At 40.3% G+C, this 12,876-nt stretch overlaps 1 protein-coding gene across 3 annotated transcripts in view; it reads right to left on the bottom strand.

The window, feature by feature from the left end:
* The window catches only part of CEP120 (centrosomal protein 120), an 81,784-nt gene that overhangs the window by 11,849 nt on the left and 57,059 nt on the right, over positions 1–12,876 (bottom strand). For 2 of the 3 annotated variants that reach the window (XM_032335486.1, XM_032335487.1), the window contains exons 18-19: positions 12,687–12,809; positions 6,274–6,372 (exon numbers count right to left, since the gene is read on the bottom strand). In XM_032335486.1, coding sequence (XP_032191377.1) covers positions 6,274–6,372; positions 12,687–12,809 — 222 coding nt within the window. The remainder of the gene's footprint in view (positions 1–6,273; positions 6,373–12,686; positions 12,810–12,876) is intronic. The other variant, XM_032335488.1, reaches the window with a different exon arrangement.

Below are 12,876 nucleotides of genomic sequence, written 5' to 3' on the forward strand. Positions count from 1 at the left end.
GAAGGCACATGGAGAGCTTCCGAAGCCCCGATAATGCGGTTTCTTAAAATATAAAGTTGGAGTTGGGGGTGTCTAAGAATCATCATCTTTTCTTTAAGTCCCCTCTTTGGACTGTTAGACTATCTTAAAAAGTAATGATTAAAAAACAAAGGACAAGAAAGCTCGACCAAAATATACCAAACTCTTAACACTGGCTAAGGAGGGGATAAGAATACTGGTGATTTCGTTCTTCTGTGTTATGCAGTGTTGCATAATTTGCATTTGTTTACAATAAGCAAGCATAATTACTAGCCGAAAAAAAAAATACTAAAGCCAATTATATGATACGAGCTTTACCTACAAAACTGTCATTTTACGAAACTGGAAACATTCTAGTTCTAAAACACTAAAGAAAAGCCTTTAAATGCCTTGCATTTTTCTTCAGGTCTGTGGCATTAATAATCATCGCACGCACGCACAAAAATTAGAGGTTAGAGCAAGAAATCCTCTCTGTTGCCAGGTGCTCTGGGTTAAAGGCTCCTCCATCAAGTGAGTATAATCTTTATTTTGCCTTAGCTGCCTATAAATCCAGAGAGGAGATGTAAACATGCATACACTAGACTAAACAGCGGCTAAAAAGTGGCCACTACTGACTCTCCCACTCACACATACCATGTAAGTCTGTGGGAAAAACTTACAACGAAACTAAGGAACTCAAGTCAAGTTTTCTGAAAATAACCCAGAGCTGACAAGTCAGTAGGAGGGCCTGGATGGTTTCAAGACACAGTTTTTAACCAAGGCTTGGACCTCCAACTGTTTTCTTAAACAAAGATTTACATCCCCTCCTTGGCTAAATTACTTATAAATTAATCAAATTAATTACCCCGAGTGGATAAGCAGGAGGCTGGACAAGATAGTGCTGATGTCAGCCAATGAAGTCTGTGTTGTTTTAACTAAATACATCAGAGCTTAGTTTTAAACAGATCTACTGGGCACAAATATGGTAAGAGACCCACACCCTACCCCCAAATCTTCGTTCTATTTCCTGTCCTGGGAACAAACGTACCTAGTGTTAATGGAGCTGACATAATGAAAATGTTAAATTTTCTCCAGCACCAAATTCATACCTCTTAATGATTTTTTTTTTAAAGTAGTGGCTTTCATGCTACCTAGACAATTATTTTATAAGGTGACAAGAAATGCTTTTTAGTAAACATATTATTTATAAAACAAAAGTTAAAGCCACAACCCCAGTATCTGTAGAACAACGAAACTCGAATGTTTGGGTTTAAAAATAGCTGTAGAGTGTATCTTGGTGGACCTGCGGGAAAAAGAAACTAAATTCCCCCTTAACTGTCTAACAATCAGAATTCTTTAAAGATCTGTGCTACACCCTGTAGGAAAAACATCAGATCCAGAATGTCTGGGGCTCATTTCCTTGTTTTCTAAGTTCAGACCCATTTTACATTCCATTTTACAGCTGTTGTCTCCCCCGTTTGCAAAGACCAACAACAGCAACACAAAATTGCAGCTTAGAAACACAGCTTTTTATGGGTGTGAGGCAATAGAAAAGATTTTTTTTTCCCCCCTAAATCATTAGAGGAGTATGATTTTTTTAATTCACAAATTGACTATACTGGGTCACCTTTGAGTAATGGAAATCTGTTTAAACATTGTTTTGGCAAAAGGCACCAAGCATTAGATCTTATTTCCAAGCTTTACCAGCTGGGTTTTGTCATTAACATTTATTAACAATCTAAGATATGGCTTTCCCCGTCTAATCCGTACTACACAAATGTTTTGTATGGCCCTCCAGAGGATTTTGCTGTGACAAATTACTGGCAGAGATTAGAGCCCCGTGGCTATTCACCAGAGGCAATGTAAAATTAACATGGTACTAATCCAATTTAAACAAGAAGTTGCACAAACAATCATCTGAACAAAAGCAGAGAGAGGATTCCAATTTTATATTCAAACACAATAAATGTGTTTTTAATAAAAAGTTCTAAAAAATTATATTTTCACACATACAAATTGTGCTTAGTTGAAGTTATTAATTTTAATCCTGCAAAAACAGTGAGTGGCAGAGCACAGTTCAGTCTGGCTCTTGCCTTTCTTCCCAAGTGCCGAACCTCGAAAGTTGTCTGCAGACCATCAGTGATTCCTGCTGACCTCAAAGTTTGTTTACAGTGTTGTTTCCAAAGCAGAAAGTTTGTGGGCTAAGGAAGAGAATTAGTCTGCAAGGAAGATCACTGCACTCCAAGAATGAGATTTTTTTTTTTTTTTTGGAGCAAACAGTTCAGAGGTAAACCAGCCATGTAGGGCTGTTCTGTTCTTAACACAGACGCTAAGTCAGAGCAGCGTCTGACTTTTTTTTTTTTTTTTTTTTTAATTTATTTGACAGACACAGATCACAAGTAGGCAGAGAGAGGAGGAAGCAGGTTCGCCGCTGAGCAGAAAGCCCGTTGTGGGGCTCGATCCCAGGACCCTGAGATCATGACCTGAGGCGAAGGCAGAGGCCCCAAACCACTGAGCCACCCAGGCGTCCAGCATCTGACTTTTGTGACAATAACTTCTCTGGAGGAATAAACTGCCAGAATTACTTTGCCAGTGGTTTTTAGGCAAGAGGGTAGAAAAGATGGAGGGATAAAGTGTAACCAGAAAAGAAGGCATTAAATAGGAGGAGCCAGAAAGAGCCAAAGTGTACAAGGATGCCTGTGACAGGAAGGAGGGGCAAAGGGGGGGCAGCCTTTTCCTGAAAATCCCAATGAAATTCCATTTCAGTACTTAGGGTATTTGCTTTGGAGAAGCAAGTCATCCCTAGTCAACAGCTAACCCTTTTCTACCTTTTCATTATGGCTTTAGCCCTTCTCTGAGTCTCTGAGCCTTCACTATGTAACTTTCCTTCAGCTGCAAGCAGGGTCCTTCCACGTCTTCTCAGTCTACTCTCAGTTTTAAGACTGGAAATGACTGCAAATCTAATCGCGGTATTGCAAACACTGTCTTTAAAACATTTTTCCCTTAGCTTTGAAGGACAAAATACAATGGTAAGCCAATTGTCCTCGTACTTTTCTAACAATGTTGTATTATTTTGGCTCACTTCATTCGCATTTTTCACCACCCGGCAAGACCCTGGGGAACGATCAGGGCTCCCAGCTGGACATGGGACTCCACAGGGAAGAGCGCCGCTCAGTGGGGAGCAGTCACTCCTGGGCAAGGGGCACCACAGGCTCCCAGGAATGACATGCTGACAGAGCCACAGCTTCCGTGCACTCTCATCTCTTTATACCCAAACTTTAGGAAGTTCTACAGCCTACCTGGTATATCTGCACTTTAGGATTTTTTTTTTCTTCTACACAGTTTTCTAAAGAACATCTATAAAGCTACCATATCAATATAAAGTACTGTTACTACTCAAACTATAGCCTGCCCACTTGCCTATTTCTATTATTATATAATCACATCCACCGCTTTTGGAGACTTAAAAATCTGAAATTGTTGAGTAGAACACTGTAGTCACAAATCCCTCCAATATTTTTCCCAAAATACCCAAACCTAGCAACCAATTAGGTCCCCGATGACTAAAACCAAGAATACTCCAGGTTTAGAGCTCATCTCCTTGTAACAGTTCCCAGGTAGTGGGCACATCCTACAACCAAACCTTTATTAAATGCTGTATGAGCCACTCATTCAATTCTCAGAAAAACTTGTGATGAGAGATTAGTCTCCTCACTGGTATGGTGAAAAATCAAGAAGTAGAGCCCAGATTCCGCTCACCTCTTAGGACTCCAAGCCATGTTCTAAAACAACCCCGTGTGCCGACTCTGAGAGAATTTGAATCCTGTTACCTCCAATAGCTACTCTCAACACATTACTTCCTGTTCCCAATTCCTTGGGACTCCTCCTTCTCATACGACATGTAACCTAAGGACCTTGGCATCACGACTTGAGCTTCCTCCTGTCCAAAGTCCCTGAATTCTCACCATCAGAGCTCTTCTATCTAACATTTTCCTGGCTGGGATGTGCCAAACTGTGACCAGTACCTCAGTCCTTGGTCAGAAATCTCTAAAGCCTTCCCTGGGTCCCTTTGTTCTTCCTGAAATTCTTTCACTATTTGGCTTCTAGGGAATAAAAAGCTGACATTAGGGCCCTGGGGTGGCTCAGTGGGTTAAAGCCTCTGCCTTCAGCTCAGGTCATGATCCCAGGGTCCTGGGGTTGAGCCCCACATCAGGCTCTCTGCCTGGCAGGGAGCCTGCTTCCTCCTCTCTCTCTGCCTGCCTCTCTGCCTACTTGTGATCTCTGTCAAATAAATAAATAAAATCTTAAAAAGAAAAAAAAAAAAAAAAAGCTGACATTATAAAGGGGAAAGAGCCTGGACTCCAGTCCTCAGTCTCTGTATGAGCAGATGCACCTGACTAGACCTCTAAGTCTCAGTGTCTTTCCTCTGGAAAACAGAAATAAAATGACCTGCTCCGGAAGGATCTTGGTTAGAATGGAATGACAAGTGAGGGGCTAGAAATCAGGATCACTCTCTTTCCAGCTGCTGCCTCCAGGATCAGCTCTCATCTGTCCACTGCAAACCTAAGAATGCTCAGTTCTGCCTGCCCCAGCTTCAGTCCCCACCCCTGCAAGGGAGTCCTTGCTGTGTTCTTCAGCCACGGCATCCTCCCCACGTCGGATCCGCATTTCTGATTGCTTGCTGAATGTCCCTCTGCAAGAGTTACAGTGCCCAACGTTGTAAGTCCTTTCTCCTTCTCGTCTTAAATTTTCAGATTGTAAGGCTTAAGTCTTGGGCATCATCTTTGACTGTCTATTCCACGTTAAAATCAAGTAGATGGTGCTACACAGCATCTACCAAAACTATGTGTGTTTTTGTTTTTGTTTTTTTACATGAGTCTGTATGTCACGTTCCCACTGACGTTCCAGTGCTTCTAGCCTCAAATGACTGCTATGAGGGGTCCTCCTCTTGGAGCTCAAGTACAGCCTCTGCTTTCCAATTTGATCCTGTTCGCCATAATCATTTTGGCAGTTTTATTTCCAACATTTCCTTCACTACTCTCCTCAATCACTACCCACTCACCAGAGCTGTATCTCACATACCTCCCCTTCCATAAGCCCCTTCTTAAAGTGCTGTAAAACACATGTACTTTCCCCTCCTGACTACTCTGGATGGTTCCTCTCAGGGCTCTTAAATATATACGTTATACTTGTAATTTTCTTCCCTACTAGCAAATTGCAAGCTCCCTGAGGGAAAGACTTAAGTTTTACCTACATCAATCAATCTAGGGCAGTACCTTGAATACAGGAGGTCCCCAGTTACACTCATCTATCTTTAGTCCTGCGAACTTTCATAGTCATTCTGTACAATCTCAACTCTTCTAGGAGCTATGTTAAGGCAAACTGTACTATTAATTCTTCTACGGTCTTGGACATAATTCTCTTTGAGGGCAGGAAGTGATCGCTACAATACCACGAATTTGTTTAATAGCATTTAATGGTCATGGAGACAGATTAAAAAGAATACAAATTTGAAGGCCCAAGTGCCAAATTTCCTTCAGAATAAAACTGACTGTTAAAGAAAAGGCAGAAGTTAGAATAAAGCTAACCATTATTGATCCTTAGAAGTGTCAGGTCAAGTAGGTTGAATTCCAAAAAACCTGCTCATATTTTACTTGACCTTAATCATCTGAAGAAATTACATCCCAAAATGAGATTAATTTCTCCTGAGGCTTACGGCATTTGTTACCAAAGGCGGGGGGGGGGAGGAGAGGTAACCTAATAAGAATTCAGGAAACCACTATCACCTTTTAAATTCTTGTAAAATTACGCAAAAAAAATTGTCTCTGATTCCTTTTCACTGAATATAAATGACTATGAATTCTAGGAATAACATTTAAAATAAGCTGTTCAGTTGCAGGACATGTTATATTTTTAAAGTTATTCTTAAAGTTCTCTCCTGAAAGATACTTTCAGTGGAAGGAATTTCTACTAAGAGAAAAAAAAAATGGCCATTTTAGAAGTGAAAGTAAAATAAATTATTCCCACTTTCTTCCGGGGAGGATAGCTGGCTATTACTTAAAACAAAACAAAACAAAAAACCCTAAAAGTTTTTTTTTTTTAATTAAGAAAAAGCTCTTTAAAAAAGCCCCTAACCTCCTAATGTCAGAAATAGCCCTGACAACTGAAATGAACACATCCGAACATAAGAGATATTGCCAAATACGCATACTTGTAAAGAATCAAGGGGGAAAAGACATAAAACGACCAATCCATCACCAGCTATCAACTACATACCTGTTTAAGTCTGGCAAGTTCTTTCAAAGCTCGTCCCCACTGCTGCTTGTAATGCAGTTTAGACTTAGTTGCAGATTCCAACTTCCTTTCAAGTTCAACCTGACAGTGATTAAAATCGTATCAAGTGAAACACTATACCACTGTGTACAATCACTGAAAGATAATATATACAAAGAGTCTGGCTTAAGAAAAGAGTTTATACAGTGTAACATACGACATCATCTAAAACTGTTATATAATTTACTATAAATATTATGGCACATGAACATTTTCTTGTTTAAAATATAGTCGTATTTTTACTGCCTAACAGCCTATACTAAAAGGAACTGAATCAGTCTTAACCTCCAGACAGTTACTATAAATGTATTAAAACGTGTAGAGAGTGCAAAACACATTCATTTTTTACAAAAAGCAGTTCTTACTGTTAGCATTCCAATTCAGCTGGCACTCTCAATATGAGAAACCAACTTATTCCTTTTGGAGGCCCCTCATGACATGGAACTTGGTCTTAAAACAAAAAAAGCTAGTAGAGATACTTTTGTATTTCGGCAAAAATCAGAAAATGTCGAAAACAGTGAAATGTTTTATCAGAGCAGTTTACGAAGCAAGAGTACAAAGTGAAAAATATTTTAAGAATGTTAAAATAAACCCAAGAGTAGGAAAAATAATGCTCCTACTAATACTCATCTAACTCTTATTTTCTGTTTTCCCTCAAATATATAAAGAAAAACATGAAAGTGATTCCATTAAAAAATGGTTATTTATACTTGCAGCAGGCAATCTGTTGTGCATGAACTCAAGCCAACTTGGCTAAGTTCTGGAATGTACTCTCTCAGTGTTTCAAACCAAGTACCAAACAAATTCATGAAGCCAACAGACAGTTTTACTATTTAAGTGATAATGTAATAATATGCCTGAATTACAGTAAAATACTGTGACTCTAAACGGGTCTAAGTTTTTTTATATCAAGTCTAGTTTTTCCCATACACACAGCTCCTTGTGTTTTGCAGGAAAACAAACCCAAAGGCACTCTCCCAAAATTCAAACTCCAGAAAACTTTTGTTTTATTTTCATGTAAGGAAAAGCTGATTGCCAAATTCCCTTCACAAAAGACCAGAACATTCTCTGCAGTAATATATGACTTCATGGAGTCAAGGTTTTTTCGGCTTTACAAATCCCTGGTGCTTGGATTTAAAGGTGTTGACATTTCACAACTAGACTTACATGTCCTAAGTTGAATAATACTGTGAGATTATCAAAGATGATCTCTTCTACTTATGCCCTCCAGATTTATCCATATTACTTGGTAATTTAACAACAGGGTGTCAGTCAGTGGAATAGCAATATGAGATATTGCTCTGAGATAAAAGGGTCTTTTTTTTTTTAAAGGGTAGTATTTAATTATGAATTTAAAAAGTATTAATCATGTCCATGGGTACTGGAGAAGGTGTAGTAGTCTGGACGGGACCAAGGAGGAGAGTCAGGACAGGACTGAAACCAGAGGGGTCACATAAACCCAGGGATTGACTCAACAGAAAAAGCAGGATAAGGTTTTGTCCGTTTTGCCATGAGTCTCAAAATAATTCCCATTTGTGTAGCTATTCATGCTTAAATAAAAAACTATAGTTATCAAATTTCAGGTTGAAACCTCACTTTTCTGAGTTCATTCCTTTGGCCCAATCAATTATTCGTACCTTTATTTTAAGAATATAGGAGCCTCTGTGATTCTAAAGAAAACGTACCAACCCAATTCCCAGAAACATGCACCTGAGAGAAGATTTGATCTACTTCCAGGACACCCACAGACCTCAAGCTAAGACGTCTCCCTGTGAGTAGACGGGAGGCTTGAGCTAGCCCGTACACGTAGATCCTGAGCCCAGTTACAGACCTCTGGTGTGCAAGCTCACTTCAGGGCCTGGAGTCAGTTGAGAGGCTAGCATGGCAGTAAGCACAGAGCCGTGCTCACTGCTGCTCCCATCTGCCTGTCTCTATGCCCACAGCTCGCATCCCCTACAAGACAGAGGGCACTGCCTTCATCACTGCTGCTCTACTCCCTGGTTTGAGTCTGTCACAGACCAACGATTTAGATTTCTTCCTGGAAAACCTTGGTGGTTTTATTCTTCTACTTTCCTACTGCCATTTCCTTAGCCCAAGTTCTTTTCCTCTTCTCTGGTTTCTTTAGCCTGAATCTTTTCTATCTACACGCCCCACTGCCCTCTCTGCTAAGAAGAATCGACCATCACTGTGACTTGCCTATAGTCTGGAGCCTGTTCTCCTCTGTCTAGGTTTCACGGTGTTCCAGAATCGCACCTGTCCTCTTGCTGAACCTATCTCCTGGGTTTTCCTCAACAGAAGACCCTCTCCTCCTGCCCTCTGGTCCATGCCCTATAGATCACCTCCCCTGCCCCACTAACTTCCTGAGCTGGTTACTTTTCTACTCTAACTTAAAACTTGAAGCTGTCTTAAAACTGTTTCTAAATTGCCAAGAGTTTCTATCACATTCCCTGGTAGTTGATTACACACAATCACTTAATTAAGGCTGAGTCATCTCCCTAACTTCTTTACAAACTCTTTCAAAGTGAGGTCCCAAAGGATAATGTGTTTTTTCCCTTCATGTTTCCCTCTACCTTAAGACACGAGTAGACAGGCAGTAGCTACCAAATAATAAGAAAATTTCAGCATTGGGGTGCCTGGGTGGCTCAGTGGGTTAAAGCCTCTGCCTTCGGCTCAGGTCATGATCCCAGGATCCTGGAATTGAGCCCCACATCAGGCTCTCTGCTCAGCAGGGAGCCTGCTTCTCCCTCTCTCTGCCTGCCTCTCTGCCTACTTGTGATCTCTGCCTGTCAAATAAATAAATAAATAAAAATCTTAAAAAAAAAATTTTAGCATTTATTTTTAACTTCAGTTTGCCCTACTAAATTGTTTTCCATATTTTATTTAAAAACTGGATTATTTCTAAGCCATTGAAGATACTCCTACCAAAAAGCAAATCATAAACTGACTTCTTACATAACAAAAGGAATCAGGATTGTATTTGGTAAAACTGTATCTTAACTTAATGTTACACCATTTCGTGAAAATAGAAATACTTCTTTTACACTGAAGAGAATGGGCAGTCAGAAATGAAAAGCTCTCAGTCAGACATAACCAGAAAATTATATGGAGAACTAGATACTTTTTCAGTTATGCCTTCCTTTTTGTGCTTTTAGGTCTGTTATTATGTAGAAATAACAAATAAGATTCTGCCCTCTTCTGGCTCCAAAAAAAATTTACCAAGAATTTTCACAAGAGCAGAGAAGGCTTGTTTTACTGAACACTTACACATGCTGGGTGAATTTGTTAGGTCTGGTGCTCTGGCAGGTGAACTAGTAATTTCTTCCATCTTGCTCTTAACTTAATGACACAATTTACACTTGTATGTTGAGTGATTTTTACCCTTTCGCTATAAGTACAGTTGGAAAAAGAGATTCTGAAAATCCCTTAAATGTGTTTCTAAGGTGGGAAGTGTCAGGTTTATATTTGGAAAAGATAGTGCTTCTGTTCTAATTTTGAGACAGATAGTGTCTAAAGGGAAAAATGAAAATCCTGACACCTACATAACAGGGCCTGTGAGAAGGGCTGAGAAGCCATGCATGTCACTTGTCCTTGGCAGGTACCACAGAATTCAGAGTGGTCAACATGGAAGTAGCTGAACACTTGGTTTATCAAGAGGGGTTGAAGAGGTCTAGCTGCAGTCAAATTCACTGGCAGACAAATGAACAGGCCACCAAATCCAGTGGAAAAATGCAAAAATTGTCCCGATATGTAAGAAGCAGCATCAACCAGGTTGGGCAGTCAAACCCACGCTGGGTAAGAAAAGGAACACAGCACACAGACGTGGACAAGCTGTGAAAACATTTACTGAGTTTGGAAACAGCAGCAAAAACTGTTTAATTAATGTCCACTTCTAAAAAACTTGTCTCCAACTCTTCTATGTATTCTCTTTTTCTGTCTCTTAAACAGTAGCTCTATTTCCCAAGAGAAACTCTTTCATGGTCCAATATTCCCCTACTCTGTAAAAGCTGAATTTGTTTTTAATTGCTTATCCTCAATCTAAAAATATGTGTAGATTTTCCTTCTACCATTTAAGATTTTTTTCACCAGTGTGAAGCCCTTGGTTTAGATTTTATTTTTTCCTGTGCCCAACTTTTCAATAAGCCCCACCAATCTGGCTTCTCCAAAGTTAGTGACTTCTTACCTGTCAAACCCATGACCTTCATTCACCATGTTTGACTTGCCCTTCATGAGGGATGGCCTCTACTACTGATTCTCAAAAGTCCTCCTCTCCTGGCACCGCACTGGACTGTTTTTATTACTCCTCTCAATCTTTTTAGCCTCCTTCTCCCTCACCTTCTGTCCCTGAGGTTGCACGTCCCAGAAGTGTTCAGGGGTCCTTCCTCAGCATGCCTGAGCCCATTGCATCTGCATTATGGTGTTTACTTGATGCCACTGACTCCCCAATCTGTAAGTCTAGTTCTTTTCTCTCTTCCTACTATACTCCCCATTTTTTAACCACTCCATCCACTGTTCCACTTCCCTTCTTCTGCTAGCATCTCAAACATAGTATGTCTAGAACCATAATTCTCTACAACTTCCACGTCCTCAAAGATCTTCCTGAAAATTCTTCACTTCCATTAACATCCATGAAGCCAACCTGATAAACTTGATTGTCATCTCTGACTTTCCTTACCAGATGAAATACAAATTCTTTAACTTACTATCTAAGGTCTTCCCCTGCCATAGAACCAAAAATTAAAATTCCCAGCATTCTCTTAGCAGTCCTATTTTTATTTTGAAAATACGACAGTAATGATTAGGTTCTAATCAAGCTATTACCAAAATACTAATAGACTTTCTAACCTTGCTCCTTTGCTTGCATACCTCTTTCTGGAATATCCTTCCCTACACATTCACCCATTAAGAGGTCATGTGTCCTTTAGGTTCCACACTTCATGTGCGGATTTCACTAGAAGTAGCTTTGTCTCCCCTTTACATTCACGGCTTTTAGTAAGACAAAGTCAGACAGTAGGAGCCATCATCTTCCTTTCCACTGTTATGACCACCTAGGCTAAGTTCCCTGCCTCTCCATATGACTTGCCATTTAAGTGACTCTATCCTGAATGTTTTTTAATCATTCAGAACAGGATTTAACAGTGTCAGCGTACATCTTTGCTGGATAATGAAAAATCAGTTCTGTCCATCAAGATCCTGCCAGGAAACCAGAAACCACTCTAGGTCTTCCAAAGAGATTATCTTAATACAGGCAACTGGTGAGACAGGTGAAAAGCAGAAATGCGAGAGGGGATGAGCCCCCGCCCCACCCCCTGCCCCCCACCCCATGATGAGCTGCAGCAGCCAGTCCCACCTCTCCCAGGTAGGAGGGACTACAGAAGGAAGGAGCAGGAATAGTCGTTTTTCCTACCCAGAACCCAGACACAGGGGTTGTCCGTGAGCTAGAGCCCCAGTGGGGACAGTCCAGGGCAAGCTGAGAGAAGGCCTGGCTGTTGGGAGAGGAAACCATAAAGTACACCTACTACCTGAGAAAATATGAAAAGCCCAGGAACTACCCTGTCATCTTCCCAACTTCCATCCTGCCATCTTCGGGTGGTGCCCCCTAGTGGCTTTTAACTTCCACAGATCATTTTCTTCTTTACAACCTGTGCCATTTTCTTATGTAGGCTGTATCTTTTTAACAATGCCCAGAGAACATCTAATGATAAAATGCAAGAGCCTATACTGTCAAACTTAAATTGGCTGTTGGACCTTACAAATTTTTTAATGCCTAGAACCAGAATATACTTCCTGTTCCCTCTATATAAATAGAGGGAGGACCTGGATTCCAACCACAGGAAACAGAAGAGGATAGACGTCCCCCATCGAGAGGGACATCATCCTAGAGGAGTGCGGGCTCGAAATGAATCCTCCTGTCGGAGAGTAAAACACAGAGAGCATTCCCAACAGCAAGAGATGGCACCAGAACTGGGGGATACAGAAATCTAGGGACAGGGCCATGATAGCACCAAAAGTAGCAAGAGAAGAGAGTTTTGCGACAGGACAGGCCATGCTGTGCTCCCCTGGTTCTCATTCCTACTCTGAAACCTGTTCTGTAGCCTTCCTCAAAGTTTGGGGGATTCCTTTATTCCTACCGTTAGTCACTTCTGTTGTTTACAACAAACAATTCCGATCAGTACAAGCTAGAACTGAGAAAACTGAGAAAAGCCAAGAAATTCAGATACTGACAATGTCTCAGCTCTAGAATTCTGTTCTTAGTTGACATCAGAACACTACAGTGAAATATTATATTTTATATTCAAATAATACTTACTGACTTTATAAATTATTAGAATTAAATTGCCATGATCTGACATGGGTACCTTTTCCAAGGTGAGAAGATTTATTTCAGACTGTAGACGAATTTCTGGTTTGTTGCTTTGCTGATCCTTGAACTGAAGAAACTCTTTTTCCAAAATCTTATACTTATTTTCAGCATCATTAAGCTGTATTTAACAAAGGAAAAAGTACAGCCATTAAAAAATACCAGTATGCTAAGTTCAATCCTACCAA

Source organism: Mustela erminea, chromosome 3, assembly GCF_009829155.1.
Source record: "Mustela erminea isolate mMusErm1 chromosome 3, mMusErm1.Pri, whole genome shotgun sequence".
Lineage (NCBI taxonomy): Eukaryota > Metazoa > Chordata > Mammalia > Carnivora > Mustelidae > Mustela > Mustela erminea.